Genomic DNA, 23,183 nt, shown 5'->3' with positions numbered 1-23,183 from the left:
TTTTAACTGAAACCCTGTACCAGCTCAATTCAAATAAGGACATAATCTGGTTGGTGGTGCCCAAAATCTTTGCATGCATGAATTATAAATAGAGTGCAACAACTTGGAAGAGTTTAAGACGTAAGCTTAGTCAGTATGCCCTGTTTATAAAGATGAAGAATTATAATAGTAGAGAAAAATGAGATCAGTTTCTATGGGGTAAATCAGGCACCTGTGAACTGTGTTCTTTCCTGTATTGATTTATCCTGCTCAGTGGTTCTTGTCTGTCATGGTAAAAGGGATGATGTTTTTTGGTTCTACAACCTAAGATGATACAGGAAGGTAGAGTCTCGCTTCTAAAGGGTTCAACTCCTTGCTGCACTAGTGTGATTTGAGTTAAGCTGTCTTTCTAATGTGGATTAAATAATTAAAGGTTTTGCTTACTACTGTCTTAATGTCTTAGTTGTTCTAGATGAACAGCACTGGTTTGATATGTTCAAGAGGCATTTGGCTATTTAAGCCAAATATGTTGCATCCAGCTTGAATTTATTTGCTTTTTTCCCTTTATTGTTGTGAAAATTATTCTTAAATGTTTTTTCTAAACAGACAAGTGTGTTTATTCCTAAAACGAGGAGCAAACCAGCATGCCACTGATGAAGATGGGAAAGATCCATTGAGTATAGCAGTAGAAGCTGCAAATGCAGATATTGTGACATTGTAAGTTGTATGTTCTGTTTTTGACTAGGTAACTAGGTTTTCCTATTCTGTTTCAAGTTAAAATATAAGAAATGTTAAAATTCCTTTACATAAAAACAGGGAGAGCAAAAGAAAAATCAGAGAGTGCACTATCTGTAGATGACCGCACTAGTGTGAGGTTCAGGAGTGCATTGTAGGTCTTGAATTGCAGTCTTTTTTTAGTGCTTTAAAGATGACATTGTTCTTTTTGTTTCCTAAATCATAGGTTGCGTTTAGCAAGGATGAATGAAGAAATGCGTGAATCGGAAGGACCCTATGGACAGCCAGGTCAATACTCTACTAATAACCATACTGAAATGCAGTATAAGAAGTGTATTCAGGAATTTATCAGTTTACAATTAGATTCTTAAGATCTGAGGGAAATTTAAGATAGCTTCATACAATAATGTCTTTTATAAACAACTGACACATGCTAAAACTTCATTGAAATTCCCTGGTGTGACTTTGTCAGATTATTTAGGGGACCTAAAAGGAGAGTGTTTGAAGTACATTATTATAGCAGTGTATGTTACTACAGATATTACCAACCTGTTTTGCTGGTCGTTGTCCACAGCTTTCTCCTATTGATGTTCCATTGAAATTCATGTAATGTTAGGATTTACCTGACATTATTTAATAGCAGCCTTCTGACCCGGGTTGCTCAGAGACAGTTGAGGAGTTCATCTTATTACAGGATACCATTCTCCTTCCTGTGGAATGGTCCTCTTTTTCTTTTTTTAAGAAAAAATGCTTGCACACCAATGTAAAAATGTACATCAAATATTTCAAAATAACTCCAGACAGAAATAGGAAAGTATTATTTCCTCAAATTTTATTTTTAAATATTTTTATTTGTTAAGATATAAATAAGAAACAAAACAGTCATTCTTAAGTATGTATTTTTGTATGCATAGTATCTTACCATTTGATTTAAAAAAAAAAAAAAAGAATTGGCAGACATTTGAGCCAACTGGTACAAAAAAAGTAACAAATTATATTTAACAAATATGTGCAACTTTATTCTCAGGCACTCAGTCCCAATTTACACTATGTTCTGATGTGATATTTATGCAAGCCATTTCTTCTATTATGTTATGCTTCCATAGGAACCTAATTTCATCTCATGCAAATATCAATAATGAAGGCACACTTGATTGTCAAGTTAGACAGCTAAAAAGACACTGCTATACCTGGCAGTGGTGAAAGGCAAACCTTATTTTTAAGGTTAAGTGCTGAGTACTCTTGGCTCACTCCTATAAAGCCCTTATGTATTTTCCACTGATTCATAAGGATTTTGTGTGCTTATGTCTTTTATCAGATTGGGGCTAGAATACACTCAAAGGGCAACATTGAGTCTCATGTCAATATCCCAGATGAACTGTATTAAATAAACCAAATTTATTTAGTTTCTCCTTACAAATAGGTATTTTTCAAATTTATTTTTAAACAAATCATCTAGGAAGTTCAAATTAAAACAATAAAAGTAGTATAGACACCCAGACATTCAGATGCTTTCTTTGGCAGAGCAACAGATAATTTAAAAGTATATACTTGATCATGAGCTTAAATGAGGAAGAATTCCCCACTCAGAAAATGCAGCAGGCTATGTATATGAAAAAAGTGTATTGCCAGTTTGGCCATTTTGAATGTAAAGCTCTTTTCTGATATAATGCATAGTACTTCACTGACAGGCTGAAGGTAACAAATACTGAAGTATTTTTGAGTCATTTTTATTTTAAGGGGTAAAAACAATAACTATCAGTTTCAAATACTTAAATGCCTTTGTTTTAAGGGAGGTAGGTATTTTGATTCAAAAGCTCTGTGCTAAATCATAAATGAATATTTTAGATCGTTTAATTGATCTGTCACAAATCCAAAATTATTATAAACCAGACAATGTGTTTCTATAGTTTGTACAAAAAGCCTCAGTTGGTTACTAAATGTTTAGTAAAGTGTTTCGTTCATAACAAATACAGGCACTACTTACATGAAAATATGAATGTGTTAAACTGGAGATGCGGGAGACTATTTTCCCTGGCATCTTGTTTAAAATAATTTTTTTAGACAGATTGTTCAATTAGGTAGATGAAATAAAAAGCTGGCTAAGTCTTTCACTGAAAATATCTTGACCTTTTTATCAGTTTGTATTACACTAGAATCTAGAGACTGCAGTTGATACAATCTGATCCACATATTTTCCAGACAGTATCTGATCCTTGTAAACAGGTGAGATTGACAATGGAAAGTAGAGCTGCCAAAAGGGATAGAGTTTGCCCAAAATCAGGGGGAGGGTATCATTAGAGTAATTTTTGAAATTCAGGCCACAAGCTGTAGCACAGTGTCCCAGCAAGGAGATCTTGCTGTATCTTTGGATAGCATAGCTCTACTCTCCTTGACTCTTTACTTGCTGAAGTCTCTTAAAAGTTGAAGTAATATTTGAGTGTTTTAAATGTTAATGTCTGCTAGCCTGCTAGAAGGGTTGTGTAAATGTGTAAGTGTAAGCACAAAATCTGTCTTTGCTGTCGCAAGGTATGATACCTTTATGTTGTTGTAGAGAAGGCAGGTCTTTCACTGCATATACATGTTAAGTTATCTGCACTGCCCTAATTTTAGAACTCCTCTTTTCCAAGATTATGATTCTAGAAGAAAACAAGGATTTTCAAGACAATTGTATGTTTGTTAGGAGCTATGTTAGGGTAAATATCGATGTATGAGTTTGCTGTCTTCAGAGTGAAGCCAACCACCTATTTCTCCGCTTTAGTAATGCAATTGATAGACAATTACTAATGTAGCTAATGGGATCAACATTTCTAATTTAAGTATCCCCAGCTGGTTTGAACTACTGAGAGAATGTACATACTGTTTTTCAAGGTACAGCTGGTCTTCCAAAATATTCCTAGAATGGGAACTAGCTGAAACTAGCTTGTTCCACAAAAAGTTCATTTCTGGTCGTAGAAGCCATATGCACCATTGTACTGTTTCTTGTATAATACTTGAGTGCTCATCTCCTGGTGCTACTGTATGTCTGCTAACTATTTGATGTTAGTATTGCTACTTTTTCTTCCTATCTTTTCTTGAATGTATGATGTGTGCCTTTTGAGTTAATCTGGTGTTAAATGGTAAAGCAGTATTATAGTATTTTTGTACATAAAATCTGCACTTTAGGGAAAACATTGCTTGGAAAGGCAGAATTCCTTCCAGAATTCAATTTTAAAGTAGGATTTTAAAATAATTATAAGGTTTACAGTAGTAAGTATTTTAATGCAGCATACAAACTAAAGGGGCACTTTATTTTAGTCTATTTTTGTATGTAATATTTTTGTTATGTGATAGAGCCAAAAACAGAGCCACAATGTATCTTGCAAAAATAGCTTTTGTTTTTTCTTTCAAGTTAATATGAAAGAACCAAATATGGCAACTTGAACTACAGTACTAGTTCACCAGTGGAACCCACTTCTGTATAAGCATAATTGCTTTTATCATACAAGCTTGATTCCAATTTGCGCTCTTCATAGCTGTTCTTTTGGTGAATGTTACAACTCCCTTCATTCTGCGCTTATCTCCCAGTGCAAGCAGTTATCAGAAACTGTTACAATAGAATGTGTCTTGTGCCTGCTTCATCTCTAGAATATACTTGAAACTAAATCTGAAAATCAAAAGGGAATTTCACTAGAACTAACTTTTCCTAGTAGAGCAGTATTGAATGTATTTAGCTTCTAAAGTCTGGGAAAAATTATGTTATTACATTTTTATATAAACCCACATGCCATGCATGTTAAATATTTCTGGAAGGTCAGTTATCATTTCTGAAAGTGCTTTCAAATGAATGGAGTCTCATCTCCAAAAGAATAATAGGTCTAATATTGGAAATGTGCATTAAAAGAAGGAGAAACAAAGCAGTGTAACTTCACTGTAGTGCAAACTTTTAAACACAAAAAAATCCTTTTAAAAACTGCCCTTTGGAAAAAAAAGTGGTGGAATAATACTTTTTTCCCGCAATCATATTGGGGGGGGGGGGGGGAAATCTTAATGTTCACCATACTTGATGGGTTGATTTCTTTGCCATGCTATTAATCAAGCTGTCAGCAAGGAACAGTAGTGCTGGGATCTTGTGTCTTGTGTGGTCATCTGTGTTGGGAAGATGGTAAAATTTGGATGGGTTCATAGTTCCTGACTGGACCAAATGTTCTATGCATTGAATTCCTTTTGAAGGCAACAGGGTATGGTTAATGTTTTAAAATGAAACCTGAACTCAAGGCCCAAAATGCAGCAGATGAAAGAATGTGAAAATATCCATTTTGAAGTGGCAGAAGAATGACTTGGCAATGACTCAAGAAGTAATCATTCCTGAATTTGTTTTCCTGTGTAGACAGGGAGGGGGAGGGAGACAGGCCTGGTGGAAATTGCTGCCATCCCTCACTTTGGAATATGCACTAGCAGTCGGGTGGTGCTTAAGCACAAAGGGTGAAGATAAAAAAAACCAAATGAAAGATGTTTAAGGAAATACCATCATTCTTTTAGTTTTATCTATAAGATGTAATGAATGTTCAGTAATGCATGTAAAAATGTATATTTGCTGAAGTAATAGACCAAAGGGATTTATGAACAATAACTTCTCTACTTAGGATTGCTGGGGGGGGGGTGTTATACTATTGTTTGGCGATTTGTTTCTCTCATGGACAGTTCTGTCTGGCTGTAAGATTTCTGACCTCTGTTTCCAAGTAAATCTTTATTTATGCCATAATTCTACTTTTCTGAAGAGAACTTGGTTAGCACTTCCCTGCAAAAACAAAGATTTTATTCTTTGATAGCTAATAAACATTTTTCTTCTAACATTGCTTTAAAATGCTTTCATTTTTCGTTTCTAACTCTGAACTTTCCTCTGTGTGGCTGCCTGTGAGGTACTATATCAGGTATAGTTTGGCTTTAATTTGCTTCTACAGAACGTGCATGCAAGTAAACAGTCCCAAAGAGTTCACATCAGCATCATTCCATCTATAAGCAATCTTTATACATCAATAAGTGTTACACAGTAATTGGTAGCGCAGTAGGGCATTTGTGCAATGGTGGGTGATGTTAACTATCACAAATGTTTAAAACAGTTTCTCTTTTCTTTTCTACCTAGGAGATGAAATTTATCAGGACATTTTTCGTGACTTTTCTCAAATGGCATCAAATAATCCGGAGAAGCTAAACCGTTTCCAGCAGTCAGATTCCCAGAAGTCTTAAGTGTCAAGAAGGAAAAGAACCTGATCCTTATAGTGCAAGTTGTTTTTTTACTTTAACAGAATGAATTATATGCATTTTGTTAGATAGTTTGGATAAAATGACCACTCTAATGTAGCTTTAGATTGTGGTAGCTGGGGAAATGTATGAATTGTTTTATGTTCTACAGTACATATACCTCAGCAGCTGAAGAAAATGTTTAAAAAAAGGAATACCTGCTAGCTCAGTATAAAAATAGTACCTGTTAGCAAGTACAAAGTTTGTGGTTTGTACATAAAGTTAGCAGAGCGTAGCTGTATGCGTTGCAGACTCCGGATGGCAGGATGATCAGACCAGCTTTGCTATTTAGTATCCCCTACTGTCATTTGTCTCCCTATTGCCATAAAGAATGTGTCTCTGACAAGAAGGTCTGGGTTGCATTTTCTGGGACTGTTTGGAAAGGAAATCAGGTAATGACTTACTGAGTTGTCCTTCTATTTGTGGGCCTGTAACTTAACAGATTCGCTTGTTCCTATGCTGACTGTGGTTAGAGGTAAGCTGTTAATAACAAGACATGGGAACTTCGGCTCTTTTGCAAGCTCTTTTTCAGTGGAAACTTTAACACCAGGCTGGTCTTTACGCTAGTGACTGCAGGTCAGTCACAATAGGTGTATATCCTGGAGGACCAAACTTCTAAGAGCAATCTATTTTCCTTTTTTTTTTCTCTTAAATTAAACTTTCTGTGCAGCAAGTACACTTTTAAATGAGCACGTGGAACCTTTCATGAAAAATAAACTTAATCCTGCTGGACATGATGTGGGGTTTGTTTGCAGTGTTTGGACATCAAAGCTTGAAATTTGAGACATGAAAGTCAATATTGAGCCAATGGAGTTTGTGTAGAGCAGTCATACGAAGGCTGTTTGTTACCTTCTCTTTTTGCTGTTCTCACTACTAGCCCTAAAATGAATATATAACATCTCCTATGTAATACAGCCACCCTAAATTTAGGGCCATCAATCCTTTATATCAGGAAACAGTATCCTTTATATAACCTGCAAAGATGTGTATGTATATGTGTTGTCTAAACTAAGGTGTGCACAAGAAAACCTAGGAATTTCACTGCACGTTTTTGCAAAGTAACAAATGAGCATGCTCTCAGCTATATTCTGAGGGCAGCAACGCAGTTTGCTTTCTTCAGTAGTGAGCTCCACTCTGCTGATGTGCATGTATAACTGGTGTCTGTAGATACCTGCTTATGTGTTGGGTTATTTAATACCTAGATAGTAATCACCTGAAGCCCCAAACCAGCAGATGCAATTCTTTACGCTCTATTTGTCTGCCCTATGGACAACTTAAGGAGAATTTTTAGGTAACATAGTATCAATGTGAGTTTTTAACAATCCTAATAGCCATGGCATTATGCTAACCTGCTGTTTAAATGTATTTAGGAAATGAATTGGCTTTTCTCCAAGCTGCCTAAGATAAGCAAAATGGGGTAAAAAATTTCTGTAAACTATGGTAAAATTAAACTTTCTGGCATATTAAATTTTAACAAGGTATTTCATATGTTTGTAATTTTGTATCAAATGTATAATAATGCATCAAATCTGGATGATTATTGCTGCAAAGTTATAGCATTTTAGAATTGTCCTATAGATTCTTTTTCCAAGCAGAAGAATCTTACAAAACAGTTCTTGCTTCATGTATGGTCTAATTATGCTAGGAAAAGCAGATTCTGCCCATTTAAAGAGTGCATTTAGTCTGAATAGTAAGAAACTTAGGAATATCACCTGTAAGCAGTAATTTCTAGTAAGTTGTTTTTTAAATAGCTGTCTATGAAATGATAGTGTACTTCCTAATCTGCAGTATTTAACAGCAGTGGATGTTTTAGTAGATCTTAGAGAAAGTAAAATTCCCGGTGTACAGATGGGACAATGTAAGATATGACTATGTATAATATACACTTTAAACATAGTTTTTTCTAAAGATTTGTCTTTTGCAGCCTACATGACAGGCAGTATATAGTGTGATTGTTGTAATGTAAAGCTACCTAAAGCTTAATGGTATAATCACTATCTTAGTCCATGCTGCTGGACAAATGTCCGAGACACTTATTTCAAATCTCCACTGGCATTTTCCTTCCTAGCCATAGAAATCTCCATGACAAATTTTGCAGGACAACTTCCTGTAGACAAAAAGTTTCTTCCCTGTAGCTCTACAGATCAGTGTGCTTCATTTCCAACTCTGATCTGTCTGGGAAGCTGTATCAGTCTAATTATGCTAAAGAACTAATAACATACATGATCCACAGGTTGGATTACTCTTGTGAGGAGCTTTGGAGTTTTAATGGTTCAGGGAGTAGGTATGTCACTCCTGATCCTGCAGCCTTGTTCCCCAATCCTTTTAGGTACGCTAGGATGTCCAGGATAAACTACATTCAGTTAAAGCTTTTTTTCAGGTCAGGTGCAATACATGTGCTAGGATGTTGCTCATCAGCAAAAATGAATATGCCATTAGGCTGCATGAAATGTATTAAGGGCTTTGTCCTACCAAACACTGGCAGGCTCGGTGCTCCAGGGCCTCTCTAACTTGTAGGATTCAGCCCTCAGGAATACAAAGTATGATAATCTCTAGTACTCTGAAGATCTGGATTTCCATATCAAGTTCTGACTTGAGGGCTAATCTTCTGCTCAGTAATATTAGGAAACTTCCATTTTTATTACAACATGTATCTGAGTATAACTAGAATAATAGACAGTAAGGCTCCATTGCAGGTTAACATTCTGTACCCTGTACCAGATAATGGAAAACTTCAATTCCAGTTCATGTTTCTCTGTAGGTATGAAGTATAATAGGTCTTAGTCGGTGAGGTAGAAAGCAGTAAATCCTAACACAGTTAAAAAATCAGCTTTCACATGGATTTTTAGTAATTTACTAGGTAGCCCATTGAAAGTATTTTATAATATTTTTCCTAGCCAGAGTTAGATCATGTGTTCCAAAGGTCTCTTGGAAAGGAGCTCAACATATATTCTAATGTATCTTGGTTTCAGAGGTATAATTTACTTACATTGCATGTTGATTAAAATGGTGTCTGTGGTGTCTCCTTAGTGGTCTGTATTGTTTTGATTGTTCATAAGGTTTCATATTTTATGTTAATGTCAGTACAGTGCATGTAAATTTAAATTTCTGAATTATCACACTGATTCATGCCACCGAATTATATTAGACATGCTGGAATTTGTTCCCCTAAATTTGGGTGAAGACGGTAGATGGTAGAAGTCTTGCTTTGCTTTCACAAGCTGCACATATTGCAGTCTGAACGTGTGTTTCAGTTGTTCGTTAGTATGTTGTAGACTTCAGTTAAGACGTAATCCAGGAAGTCACTGAAATCGGTAGCAGTCTTTCCACTGATTTCAGAAGCTTTGGATTGTACCTTCGTGGCTTCTCATTTGTGCATTAAAGGATCCTGTATTAATACTGCATTTTGTCACACTGTGGGGTTTTACATTTTACCTGGTTATATACTGAGCTGAAATAGTTTTAGAAAATGCAACCAGACCTTCCACCTGCTGTCAGCAAAATCTCCATACAAGAGGAAGTTTCTCCTGTTTTGCAGTATGACATCAGTACACACATGTTGTCCAAATTATTAGAGTTCTCTTTGATAGAGCAAAAACTTTGTAGCACTAAAGAAAAAAGGTGAGAACTAGAATAAGCATAGGGATGGCTGTGATGTTTCCAGGACTCTGGTGCTTCTCTGCAGCCATCTGTTTTAAAGTATGGATGTTAACGCTGCATTTTGATTGTGAGAATCTCAAATGACACCGTGAATATAAAAGGACCACTTGGTAGAATTACAAATAATGTGTGAATACTAAGGATATGATATTTTTACACTGTCAAAAGGACTGAGCTGATTATTTAATACATTGAAAGTATTTTGAGAGTCAGTTTTGCAAACTACCATCTCTGCCCATTCACAGGTGGACACTTTTTCCTAAGTTAGAGTTTATGCCACTTGTTTGTGCACCCTGCTAGCTGAACTGTCTTGCTGTCTGGCTTGCACAAAAAGCACACTTCTAAAGCAGGGACAACTCCAGAAAGGCAATACAGGGGAAAAGGATGAATGTGTACCACTTTGGTATATCCCTTCTTATACGCTTGCTTTATCTTTCTGCATACAGTATTTCCTTGTTTCTCTTCCCATGGAAGGAGATGATAGAGCAGGAAAAAAATCCCACTCACTTTTCTGTTAGGATCCCAGGTTGTCCACGTTTTGATAGAAGTCGCTGAGAAATCATTGTTTCCTCAACCAGAGAGGTTACTCTGTCTGAAATAACGAACTTTTTTTTTCTTTATCTCTCTGTATTTGGTGTTTGTAAGCATTCCAGCAGTAGAACGCTTGCGTTCTCCTGTGAACTCTTCCCCCCTTACGGTGTAACTGTACAGAATGTATAACCAGCCCTCATTCGCATTTAGTAAGTCTGCAGCCTTTGTATCTGAACCTTGAATGTAGTTTTCTGTCGTTTGTCATTGTAAATGAGAGAAACGCATTATTACCGTTGTAATTCACCGCCTGTACATGCTCCGAGGACTGTAAATACTGTACTTGATTAAACCTTTGTATGCTGTCAACGGCCTCGCTCTGCGGCGGGGGCGGGGCGGGCGCGGGGCGGGCGAGGCGGCGGTCCGGCCCCCGGCATGGCGGCGATGGGCCGCGCGGCCCGGGGCTGGGGCTGGGGCTGGGGCTGGGCGCGCTCCCAGCCCTGCGCCCTGGCGCTGGCCGCCGCCCTGGCCGTCTGCGCCTTCTACTACCTGGGCGGCGGCGGCGAGACCTTCTCCAGCGCCACCCGCCGCCTCCGCGCCACGCCGCCCGCTCCGGCCCACCGCCACCCCCAGCGCGGCGGCGGGGAGGCGGCGGCGGCGGCGGCGGCGGGGGGCGGCCGCGACCTGCACCTCCTGATGATGTTCACCAAGGCGGAGCGGAGCCCGGCGCTGCGCGCCAAGGGGCAGGCGGCGCTGCGCTCCCTGCTGCGGCACGGCCGGCTGGGCGGCGGGGACGCGCTGCACCTCCACCTCGTCACCGAGGGCGCCAGCAGGGACATCGGCCTCGGCCTGCTGCGGGACCTGCTGCGCGGCGCCGCCTTCCGGCACCAGGTGCGGCGGCGGGGCGGGCGGGGCTGCGGGCACCGGCGGGGCCGCGGGCACCTGCGCGGCCGGGCTCCGCTGCGGCCGGCCTGCCGCGGCTGCGGGGCGTGCCCGCGGGGAGCGGCCCTCCGCGGCAGCGGGGTCCTGGCCTCTGCCGCCCGTCCGCTGGGACGCTTCGGCTGGCCGGTGTGCTACTGCCGGAGCATGTGCTGGGGCTCTCGCTTACCTGCCTCCCGGCCAGGCGCCGCAGAGGAAGCGCGCGGGGTTTCTGAGCGACGTTAATCTTCCCGCGAGGCAAAGGGAGCAGCAGCCTAGTGAAAAGAAACCGTCTCGACTGGCAGCCCTTGCTCCAGCTCCCTGCAGAGGGTGTTTGCCTCTCATCTGTGCTGGAGAAGGCTGCATCTCTTCCCCAGCCTCGTGAATCTTTTGAAGGGCTTGTTCTGTGTGAGCCGAGACCCTGCGCTCCCTGCTGCTGCCTGCTGGGAGGTGTCCTGGTGCAGCTCAGCGATTATCTTACCCAGGACCGGGTGGCTGCGTGGCCTGGGAACACCTCTGGCAAACCACTTCTGCTGGAGAAGAGCAGTTGCTCTCAGCACCGCTGCCCCTTTTCTAGAGACGCTGTTGTTAGTCCCGGTTCAGCGTCTCAGTAAGAGGACGACGTGCGCTTGTGCTAGATGGTTTCCCAAGTGGTCTTGCAGGACCGTGGTCAGAAAAGGCTGTCGCTCTGCTGCTAGCGGCTCTTGAAAAAGGGAACAGAGGGCCTGCAAAGGTTGGAGTGTTTCCACGTGCGAATGTTCATCCTGCTACCTGTGAGAGAAATGGTTCTGCCTCCCAAAAATGTAGTCAGTGCAGTCCATGCAAAGTCAGGCTTTCCTTCCCATTAAACAGGTATCTGAAAACTGGAGGAGTATTAAGTCCAGAGACTCCAGGTAACTTGACTTTCCTGTCCTGAGGTGCTGCTGCAGAGTATTGCTTGGAAGCGTCCTCTACCTCTGCTGTGATTTTTCATTTCTCATCTTTCAGATATTTAATATTAGCCGAACTCTGCTGAGATGTAAGTAGAGATATAACCTTAGCGTTGTTCATACAAATCACTTGTTGGTAAATAATCGCACCTCTCGTTTTTCTTAAACAGCACTTCACTAGTGCTAGCGCTCAGTCAGGTCACGTATCCGTGGTGAGTAACCTGCACCGTGCCAGCGCTCAGCTGTCTGGAGGAGGTGTGCACGGCTGCCTTTAGGAGGATTCCTCCCTGCCGTAGCGGGGTGGACTAGCAGTGCCCCATGACGGTGCAGTGCAAATGTGCAGTGCGACAGCCTAGTGCAGGTTTGTGGTATTGTGTCCCCTGGAGTGGGTGTCCCCTGGGCCACCATGGCATGCAGATCCCTTCCAGACATCTCTGTGTGCGTGTGTCTGCCTTACTACTGTCTGCTTTTCTCAGAAACCAAGTTCCTCTGTGGGCAGCCTTGCCAGTCTTGCTTTTCCAGGGGGACACGGGCTTGCGAGTTGAATGTTGCGTGAGGTAGGGGCATGCAGTAATGTGTCTGTTGCAGGGTGGGCCTCTGTCTGTAGGTGCTTGTGGACTTGCAGTAAAGCCTGGCTCACGGCTCAGTGCGTAGGTCTTGCGCCAGAACTGGTCTTTCGGATGTAGGCAAGCAGCGTGGTCTGGAGGGCTCGAGTGAGATCTCACTGGGATCTACTCAGTGGGACAGCTGCTTCCCTCACTCCTGGCAGAGCCTGACGTATCCTGGTTTCATTAGCTAGCTTGTGGTTGGCAGGACGCTTCAGATCTATCCACTTACCTGTGTTTAGCTAGAGTTCTTAGTACAGAGCAGAAGCTGTTGCCTGCTCCTCAAGCATACAGCCTTGCCCCTAATATTGTGCCAGTTTCTGGTACGCCACCAGGTGACAGCACCTCTTTATTCTTGCTGTAGCCTACGCATTCCTCTTCTTTATCAGCAGGAAACATCACCCTAACTTGGACCTTTGGTGCTGCTATAATGTTGAAGGTGGTTGATCCTGGTGCTCAGGTAGCTCCAGCAGTAACCCATCTTCATCCTGAGACCTCTCCTTTCCTGGTTCTCTTGGTGACCCCAGAACACTCTCCTACTTCTTATGCTGTAGTCCTAGAGTAGGCCCAGAGACGAGGCTTGATAAAGTGCTCAGAGGGCAGCTTGAGCTGCTGAGGCAGGATTGATAAAAACTCTGAAATTTACTTTTTCTTCATGAGGATGTGATTTGGGCTCTGCTTTTGTAGCTGTCCTTGCCCTCCCCTTCCATCAGAGCTGGGATCGGTTGGGTCCTCTGTTAGAGTGAAGCCCAGGAACCAAACCTGGATCCCAACCCTTGGGGAAGGTCTTGGGCCACCTCTCATGTCCCTAAGCAAATTCAGGAACTTTCAAGATCTCCTGGAGACTGAAGCAGCCAGCTGCAGCCTGCCAGGGCAGGACGCGGAGGGTGAGAGCAGGGGGGCTTTGGGATGCACCGCGGTGGGGTGCATGGGAGCACTTAGGCATGGGATCCTCCCTGTTGTGCAGGGCAGGGCAGACCTGGGCTGTCCCAGCCATGGGGCAGTCGTGACATGGCGTCACCGGTCCCACAGTGCCTGCACAGATGTGTCCCAGATGTGGAGCTGGGAGCGCAGCGTGCTGACGGTGAGCGGCAGATGGAGCTGGTGCTCCGCGATGTGGTGCCTGTGTGGCTTTTTTGCGTGGGGTGGAGAGCGGCGGGGACGGAGGAAGTTGGCCGGGAAGCACCCGCGAACAGCGGTGCCGGAGGAAGGACTCACCGCACGCTGGCACCCAGCCAGGGCCTGGCTTTCCTGCCCATGCCTTGCCCTCTGAGCGGAGGTTCTGCTGGGCTTTTACCAGGGCTTTTATGCTCGCGGTTGCAGAGAGCTTGTCCTGTCCCGTGGGTTGCAGGGTGATCTTTGCAGCCTCCCCGCTTCCCGGCGAGTGGGAAATGCCCGGGAACAAGCCCGGGCATGTCTCAGTGGCCGACTGTGCTTACAAAGAGCCCCTACTTGTCCCGTTTCCTGCAACTCTGGGCTGCATGCTCTGACTCCTTGCACTGATTCATATCGCTTATTTATTCCGTTCCCCTCTGAGAATAAAATTAACTGCTCACTCTGCGCATTGCTCTTCCTGGTTGCTTGTTTAGATCAGCCCCGCGGAGGAAGCTGCCAAACGCTGACTCCTCTTGTGGGTCTGGTGCTGTGCAAAGACGCTCTCGGGTGAATGTAACTGAGGTGCCATGACCCCGCGCTTACAAGAGAGCTGCAAAGATGGCCAGCACGAGAAGGAGGGAAAGTTAAAGAGAAACGAAATGTGGGTTGTTTTTTCCTAGTGAATCAACTGAAAGGGTCTTTTCCAGGTGCAGGACGTGTTTATAAAACTGTGCTTGCACAGGAAACCCCTAGAACTTACTTTTCTTAATGTCCTCAGCAAACACGGTCGGATTTAGCTACTGGGATTTACTGAGAGCTGCTACACAAATAAATAACAAAGTACAAAATTAGCAGCAGATCAACAAGCTGTGCTAAAGTCAGCAGTGGGGAGAGGAGAAGCCCTCGCAGTCCTGGAGAGGCCGGCCGGCCTGCAGCTGTGGCGGGAAGATTCACCTGCCCAGGAGTTTGCTTTGCAGAAGTGCCTAACCAAAGGGTGGGCAAAAGACAAATTTTCCTGTTTTCTTTGGCAGGGGAGGGAAGGCGGATGATGCTGTGTCTGGAGTTTCAGGAGTATTTTTCCCATGATTTTTGTTCACTGGTGCTTGGCACTCTGCTCATTTCAGAGGTGTCTGGAATTGGTTTGATGCTTTTTTTTCCCCCTGCTCAGCTGTTTCCTATGTGCTGTGCAGACCTCAGGCTGCCTTTGGTGGATGCAGAAGGGCGGTTACAGGTGCTGTCTTTCTCCTCCATGCTTCTCCAGTCTGCCCAGACCCTTGAAGCTGCCCCTGCTGAGCTGGGCTGGGAGCAGAGCATCGTGCGTCCCAGTGGTGCTAGTGCTCAGCTCCGTGCACAGGCGGTCAGTGCCTTTGCACCTGGAGGGTAGTGGTGTTTTGCTGCGTTTGGTCACCCAGGATCGCTGCTGTCAGCAGCGCTTGGTGCTGCCGATGTGCTCCCCGCAGCCGTGCCACTCTCCTGCCTGTTCCTGCAGCGATGCTGGTGCTAACGGTGATGGCGAAGCCGGTCGCGCAGCTTGGCAGGGCTGGGGCGAGATACTGCTGTAATGTTTCTGGTAGCAGAGTTTCCTTCCCTGCAGTGTCTCGGGGAAGGATTATGTATGCTGTGCTATCCACAGCCAGGTGTGGCTGCTGATGAGCTCTCCCAATGCACTTTTCTGGTACATGTTGTTCTGTGTTTTTCCTGCCGTCCTCCTGCAGCCGCTTGGCCCTGATCCCAGCAGCCAGAACGCCAGCAGCGTGGCCGCCCCACCGAGGGACACGCTGGCCACAGAGCCTGCGTGAGGGCTCTTGTACAGTGCCTGGCTCACAGCAAGGGCCAGCATCGAGCCCTTGGCTGAGGGCAGGTGTTTGGGGTGCCCTCCCCAGGAGGGAGGGCTACTGTCCTCCAGCAGTACCCCACCGTGGGCTCGGCTGCCATGCCCGGGGTCAGGATGGGCCCATCACCTTGTCTTGTGCAGCGTACTGTGGGTCCCATGAGCGGCTCCCTGCCTCCGGCGAGCTCTGCTCTGACGCAAGAGCACTTTGATCTGGGTAACGTTTTCTGCAAGAAAGCGTGGGAGGAAGAAGCTCCAGACCGCTCACTGCCTCTGTCTCTGTGCCAGCCTTGCTGGGCGTCAAAGCAGCCCCTTGTGCATCCCACAGAGAGGATGGTCATTGCACCAGCTCAGGCTCCAGAGCCGCCTTTTCCTCTGAAGCACTTGACTTGGTTTAGGATTAAAAAAAGCAAATGCTCCATGTTTTATGTTTAAGTATGTGTAGTGCAGGGCTCCTTGCTCTTAAGCAGTTGAATTTCTAGTAGGAAAAAGGAGTGAAACCATAGAACCGTTGAATAGTTTAGTTTGGAAGGGATCTATGGAGATCATGGGGTTGAGTTCCCTGCTGAAGGCTTAAGGAAGTGTCTCTGTATCCCTCAAACAAGGGTTATACTAGGGAAAGGCTCCCCTTTCCAAAATTCAAGTACTGCTGCAAATTTGTGTCCTTGCTGGCCTTCAGTTCCTGCTGGGCTCTTCCTGCTTTCCCTGGCCTGAAGAAGGCAGCGCAACCTCGAGTCTCCACACTGGAGTTCCTGCGCTCCCCCCTGTCCGCACCAGGGTCATGTCCCTTGTCTCCCTTAATTACCCTGAAAATTCCTCCTGTTATCTTGAGTGATTCAGTGGCCTGCGTCCTTCTGTGTGGATAACGAGCATCAGGCTGAATGAAAGTTCCTGTTCGTCAGACTTTGACCAAAATTAATTATAAGCTTGTAAAATTTCAGTAGCTGACAAGGTACATTTGCAGTTGCTCCTGTTTCTGGCCCATAGCCACGACCTGTGCAGGCGTGCCAGGGCCGGTGCTGGTGCATGGGCTCCAGCAGGGCTGAGGAGTGCAGGGCATTGCTGGCTGCGCGCGAGCAAAGCTCCAGCACAAGCGGGCTGAGCTCCATCTAGAGAAGATGCTCGGCTCTGCTGTAGCTGCTGATGTTTGGATTTTCATCGGCGTGCTGTGGCCCGTCCTCCCTTTCCCCCTCCAGCTCTGGCAGGACGTGCTGCAGAGCTTGCCTCCATGCCGGGCTGAGGTTCAGGAAATCCGGGCTGTGTCCCTGGCCCTGTCACAGCCTGCCTCTGTAGAAGGAGCAAGTCTTGGTCCTCAGGGTAAGTGACATGGTCTGGCTTGCCTCAGAATGGCAGGATGCCAGAGCCTGGAGTCAACAGTCACCTCTTCTGATGGACTCCATATGGGAGACCAGATACGTGGTTGCATTAGGCAGTGGGAATAGACTGGAAAAAAACCACAAAATATTGAACACGCTTGATTGTGTGAGTGGATTCGAGTCTCTGCCCATCTCAGTTATGAAATGGCTGTAAAAATCTTTCCCTCCTTTCCTTGCCACACTTAGCTGGCTCTCTTGGCAGGGGAACGTGCAGGGGCCGGGGCAGTCGGGTCCCTTTGTGCAGCTGCAGTGCCAACCAGCAGTATCTGTGCTTTACCAATCTGTCCCCCCACACCCTGTGCCGGTGCGGGCTGAGCGAAGGCTGCCAGCCCTGGGCCAGTCCCCAGAGGTGGCGGCTGAGTGGTGTTTCTGGTGTCTCTCCTAGGTAATAGTCCATGATGTGAATGAGCTGACAGAAAAGCTGTTTCCAATCGTCGAAGCCATGCAGAAACACTTCAGCGCTGGATCAGGGACCTACTACAGCGACTCGATCTTCTTCTTGTCGGTTGCAATGCATCGCATCATGCCCAAAGGTGAGCCTCCGCTGAGCTGCTGCAGCAGCTGCCTCTGGCAACACAGGCTCTCTTTTTCTCCTGCACGGAGATGTTATCTCTGCTATTTGAAATGCAAAGGAAGCTAACAAACTTTTGGGGTGGGCTGCTGGGGTTTTGCTCCTTCCTGCAGAGTGACGGACCCTTCGGTCCAAGACTGCCCACATCCAGGTCTCTGCTGGCGTGAGTGGCGGGAGGTTATCCATGCTGCGCTGCAGCTGGACCTGCCCTTGCGCCCTGAGATGGTAGGAGAGGCAAGACAGGAGCAAGCGTGCTTGCCCTGTGTGTGTTTACAGCCCCCTTCCCCGTGGGATGTCAGCAGAAAGAGGTGCCACATGTTCGTGGCACAGCTGCCTGGCTCTGTGCTAGCAAGTGTCAGCAGAGAGTGGTTGTCGAGCCCTTCCTCTTGGCTTCGGTGAGCTCTTGGAAAGCTTTGCTGATTAGCAGCCACTGATCACTTGAGTTTCCTTATTGTGCCTCCGCTCTGCTGTTACTGAGTGCGGGAACAACAATAAATCTGCAGGAAAACAAGGCAGCTGGCAAAGAGGGCTTGGCTCAGTTGATGCCATGTTTTATTCCCCGGCTGCGCACGGGTGCTTCTCCTGGGACCAGCGTGCTCTCTAGCCTTGGACCGGTCGCACGAGGAGGGTGTTGCATCCCTGGGTTACGAACGCTTTCCCCGGACGTCCCCCAGCCCTGCCTGTCCCCTCCCGGTGCTGGTCCCTGTGCTCTCCCTGCTGGCTGCCCCACTGGCCTGATGCACCCGTGAGGGCAGCATCCTCTCCCGGGCCAGCCGCTGGCTACGTGCCCTCCCTGTGCCACGGCAGGGTGTGGGTGGTAGTGGCGGCAGGGAGCCCCGGGGTCCTGCGTGGCCGTACCCCTGCCCCGGGAGGAGGTGACCAGCCTCTCAAAGCTGCTTGTGGATGGCACGCGGTGGTGGCCTGTTCCCACCTGTGTGTGTTGCTGAAATAGCTGTTCCCGTGGCTAGCACCGCCGGCACCGGCAGCTTCCTTGGTGTCTGGAGCCTCTGCCTAGCCATAATATTCCCTGCAGACTTCCTACCATGGATCTCAGGCACAGTCTTGCTCTCGCTGGGACATGAGTGGGTACGACTCCCCCTGTGCCCCTGCTGAGCCCAGTCCCAGTTTGGCTCTGCCCAGTAGCTCCTGCCTCTGCTCTGGTTCGTGAGGCTTGCCTCTGGACGTGCCCCTGTGTGGGGGGCACAGCCGTCCCATGCTAGCTTGTTAAGCAGTGGGGCAGTGGTGGTTAATTTGTGCAGGCAGGCGTTAGGGAAGAGCAGGCAGGGAGGTGGCCTGCTTCATCCCCCCCGGGGGGCTGTGGGGCAAGGCATCCCCAAGGGTCCCATCCAACCCCCACCGGTCATTACTCTGTGGTTTCCAGCAAATGTGCTGTACTTTGCTCTCCATTAGGCTTGGGTAATTTTTTTTTTCTCCGGTGATGTCTGCATTGTGAGTGCTTTGAAGTATGCTGAATACAAATGACGGTATTAATGCTGGGTAATTCACTCATCGCGATTCCCTACCCTGTCTTTACCATGTGCTAAAGATATCCATGTCGTGCCACCTGCCAGCAAGAAGCTGCTCAGTCTGAAATGCCTTTTCTCAGTTCGTCAACCCACTGGTTGTCTCATCGCTTGGAAAGCTTGTGTGCTCTCCCTCAGCCTGACAGGGCTTTAAATGGTCTGTTTGGGGCACAGGATGTTTAAAGAGGCATTTTTACAGAAATTACAGGCATTTTTACATTTTGTTTCAGAAGCTGCTAGTAAAGCTGATTTATATTTCCCTTGCAAGGGAGGTCAGATTTACTGCACTGGGTGCCTGGTGATTTATGGGGCTGGCAGGGCTCCCCAGCCCCTTCCCTCCTTCCCGATGCGCAGCCGGCACCGGACGGGAGGCAGCAGGGAAGGCTGCAGCTCTGCTGTCCATTGCAGGCTTGTGGGTGGCGTGGGAATGGCACTGGGCTCCTGCTGCTCTGACAAACCAGCCTCCTCTGGTGGAGGATAAGGACTTGGCTAAGGTGGAGGATAAAGGACTAAACCTTCCTTTTCAGGCAGTATTAGCATTTGTCCTGGTGCATTTCTGTGCCATTTCACCTGCCCTGAACGCTGCATCGTTTCGTGCACCTCACAGGCACATCGGGCTCCACAGTGTTAGCACCAGTTTTTTGTGGAAGCCAGATTTGATTGGATTGCTTAAGCATCCTCCAGCAGAAATGAAGGCTGTGATCTGAATATTAAGTTCTCTTGTGTGTTTCTTTGCATTTGTATTCATCAGTCTATAGGTTTTTTTCAATAGCTAGTGACCTTTGCATTAAAGTTGCCTGGCTTTAGTTTCCCAAATTTATCCTTTTTTGACGGCAGGCATTTTCGTAGTATCATGACTTAGTGATTGGTTTGGAGCCTTGGGACTGTGACGGGGCACTGACTTTGCAGACTGATGGCACTCACAACTGAACACCAGGGTTTTTTGTTTGTTTTTTTTTTTAAATAAGACTTTTGTGGAACATGTGCTGGCTGCGTGCATATAGCACTGAGAATAAGTGGGTTTTGCCACTCAACTGGTCTGTTTTTCACTGCTGCTTGGGATCCTTGCCCAAAAAACTTCAGCTCTAAAACTTGCAGCTGCCAAACTATAATATAACAGCTTCTTAGCTGGTGTAAATCATGGAACTCTCTTGCCTTAAATGTCTTACATCAGTGGAGTTAATCTGATTTAAACCAGCTGGGGACTTGGTATGCAGCGTGCAGAAGTGCAGACTGCATAACTCTTGTCTGTGCTTGAGGCTCATAAATCCTGTTTTAATGCAGTGTGGCCAGGCCTGAGGAGCTGGAGGAGGGCTTGATGTATTGCAATGGTTTTGCAAGGCAGAAGCGATGGGAAAGGTACACAGAGAGGACGAGCAGGGTTCAGGCTTAGGAGGAGCTGCCAGGGTGAGGACGATGCCAGCATGAAATGGTCCTGGGACTTGCAGAGGAGTGCAAGGAGGGGAAGGGAGAACAAGGACTCGGACCTTTTTACTTTCCTTTCTAGTATGCCTATCCAGAGTTGGCCTCTCACTTCCCAGCTGATTTCGATCCCTCTAATCACTTGTCATTTTAGTCATGTAACTTCAGAAGACCCAGCAAGCTTTTTATCACCCTCCTTATGGATATGTGAAGAAGCAGTGTCTGGGCAGGTCTGCCTGGCAGGCAAGATCACAGGACAGACTCCTGATGCCATGGTGAGGGGAGGAGGAGATGGGGTGGCAGAGGGGCATCCAGGAGAAGCTGTGGGCTCCCCAGGGAATTCTTGGCCTCTGTCCTTGGCCCAAATAAGGTGGTTTTCAGGGAGAATTAGTTTGGCAACTGGGTGTTCTCAGCAGCCAGTGGGCTGAGGGACAGATGTCAGCATCCAGCAGCTTGGGCAGAGCTTTGAAAACTGCTGTTTGGTGTTTGACTCCATTGGTTTTGCTGACCACGCTGTAGCAGGATGACCCTGTAGGAGAAGAGAAGGAGCAGAGGGAAAATGGGACAGGATGGAGAAGCAGCTTTGTGGCTTATCTCTGCCAACTCGGACAGAGGAGTGGAGTCTGTTAGCTCAGGGGAGTCTCTGAAACCTGGCTGGAGGTACCAGGGTGAGGGTATTTAGCAGAACTTGATTGAAGATGGTATTTGACAAATTGGAGGCAGCCAGGTTTCCTGGCGGGTTAGAACAGCTGGCAGTCTTCCTGGGGGACAGCATCTCTGAACACAGTCTCCTCCTCCCGACCTGGCAGCACGTGGGGGAGCTCTCGGGGTTTCTCTCCCACTGACCGACCCAGCATGAAGGCAGAAGCCCTGACAAAGGGTAGGAGATGAGCACGGGTGCAAAGGGCCCCTGGGCTCTGCCATGCGTGAGGTTAGCCCTCGTGCGCCTGCTGCACCTTTCAGGCACTGGTGAAGCACTAACTCGTTAATCTTGGTACCGCTCTGGGTGGGCAGGAAGAGGAACGCGGCTCTGCTCCCCCGAAGCCGGCGGGATGCAGCAGAGCAGAGCCACGGCTGGGATGTCTCCATGGAGAGGGAGTGCCAGCGAGGATGGGCCCCTGCTCGTGCTGCCACGGCTCCGTGTCTTCACACAGGCAGTGGAGGGAAGAGTGCAGAGCAGGGTGGCATGCGACTGCAATGTTTAACTCCACTAAGGGGATCTCTTTCAAGCATATGTATAAAATTAGGCTTGGAGATCTCCAGGAAAGCAGCTCAGCAGGATAGTTCCTCCTCGTGCCCAGCCTCTCTTCTGCTTTGATGCCTGCTGCATCCCAGAGATGACCCATGTGCCTGCAGAAGGCTCTGCGAGCAGACAGCAAGAGCCATCAGAAGGTGTCTAGCTAACAGCCAGGGAGAGAGGCAAATGCTGTTCAGCTCACCCTCAGCCTGTTTTAAATACTTCGAAAGCATGGGACCGAGAAGGGGAAGAGAGCCAATTCCCTGACTGGTTTATTCCGGTGTTAGGAATTGGGGTAAGAAAGTGGATGTGTTGGAAAATATTTGGGAGAAAATATTTGGTGAGGAAATACTTGACATAATTATCACTATTGAAATCAGTAGGGTGAGATATGACTAAATTATTAAGACCGCTGGTTGCAGTGCTTATGAGAGGTAATGGATAAGAGAAGTAGGAGCTGTGCAGTACTCTACCGTGAAGACACACCTGGGGAGTTACTGACTGAAAACTCAGGAGCTTGGTCTGCAGGTACCATTGATGAATAACCAGATAAGGTTATTCATCAGGGGCTCATAAGAGAACTAAGCAGCAGTGGGAGAAGTGGGTGAGTTTCTGTGTGACTAAACAAAGATGAGGAGCTACGAGGAAGGAGAACAGAGTGGGACTGATCATTATGTATTGCTGAAATTTATGGCATATCAACACGGTCTGATGGGAAAAACCTGGAAGAGGTTCAGAGAACAGCAGTGGCTTCTGTATGGGACGAACCTGGCTGACTGGGACCCTCGGGTCTGGGAGGGGGCTGGCTGAGGGGGTTATGGTGCGGTCCGCGAAGCCACGAGCCACGCAAGGCAGATGTTGTACGAATACTGAGGGGCATCAGAGTTGGTGAGAGATGGGTGTAAAACAGAGAGTGCAGTGGTTATTCACACAGGTGTGGTGATCCATGGAGTTTCTTGCCGTGGGATGTTGTAGATGCTGACTGCCTCATGGAAGAGGAAGTCATTGCAAGCTGCTGTCTGATGGACACCGCCTCTGCTTTGGGATCTCCCCAGGCTGCAAGCTGTGCAGGAGCACGTCAGGGGGTACACAGCTGCGTGTGGTGGGGGGAAGCACGGCCAGCTGTTGCGGGTGAGTAAGCAGCACCACGTCCAGGGAAGCGGCCACCAACAGGGAGCTGTGCCATCGGCTTCATAACGGGTGTCTGGACTTAATGGCTGTGACACACCGGGATCAAACGGGAGGTCCAGTGGTCTCCCTGGCCTCAGGCTCTGAATGGGGTATTTTATCCAGCTCGTTATCAATGGCTGTACTGATTATTAAGTGTAGACCAGATTATAATGATGTTTGTCCAAGCTGCCTGTTAATGACCAAGCCCTAGGCCTCTTGGGCTTTGGTGCTGCTTGCAGCAGGCTCCAGCTGCTGGCTCCAGCTTGGTCTTCCATGAAACTGATATCAGCCTTTGCCTGCTCTGGGAGTCCCGGCCCGGAT

General features: G+C 46.7%; 2 protein-coding genes across 4 annotated transcripts in view; both read left to right on the top strand.

The window, feature by feature from the left end:
- Positions 1 to 6,729, top strand: part of ACAP2 (ArfGAP with coiled-coil, ankyrin repeat and PH domains 2) — a 68,084-nt gene extending 61,355 nt beyond the window's left edge. For all 3 annotated transcript variants that reach the window (XM_075507179.1, XM_075507178.1, XM_075507177.1), the window contains 3 exons: positions 586 to 696; positions 941 to 1,002; positions 5,840 to 6,729. In XM_075507179.1, coding sequence (XP_075363294.1) covers positions 586 to 696; positions 941 to 1,002; positions 5,840 to 5,943 — 277 coding nt within the window. In that variant the 3' untranslated portion in view covers positions 5,944 to 6,729. The remainder of the gene's footprint in view (positions 1 to 585; positions 697 to 940; positions 1,003 to 5,839) is intronic.
- A 3,860-nt stretch (positions 6,730 to 10,589) lies between these two features.
- The window catches only part of XXYLT1 (xyloside xylosyltransferase 1), a 38,620-nt gene continuing 26,026 nt past the window's right edge, over positions 10,590 to 23,183 (top strand). Inside the window, exons 1-2 of the mRNA XM_075507180.1 lie at positions 10,590 to 11,076; positions 17,325 to 17,472. Coding sequence (XP_075363295.1) covers positions 10,621 to 11,076; positions 17,325 to 17,472 — 604 coding nt within the window. The 5' untranslated portion in view covers positions 10,590 to 10,620. The remainder of the gene's footprint in view (positions 11,077 to 17,324; positions 17,473 to 23,183) is intronic.

The sequence above is a fragment of the Mycteria americana genome, chromosome 7 (genome assembly GCF_035582795.1).
Source record: "Mycteria americana isolate JAX WOST 10 ecotype Jacksonville Zoo and Gardens chromosome 7, USCA_MyAme_1.0, whole genome shotgun sequence".
Classification (NCBI taxonomy): domain Eukaryota; kingdom Metazoa; phylum Chordata; class Aves; order Ciconiiformes; family Ciconiidae; genus Mycteria; species Mycteria americana.
Note: the sequence above shows the minus strand (reverse complement) of the source record. Positions and strands in the feature narration are given on the sequence as shown.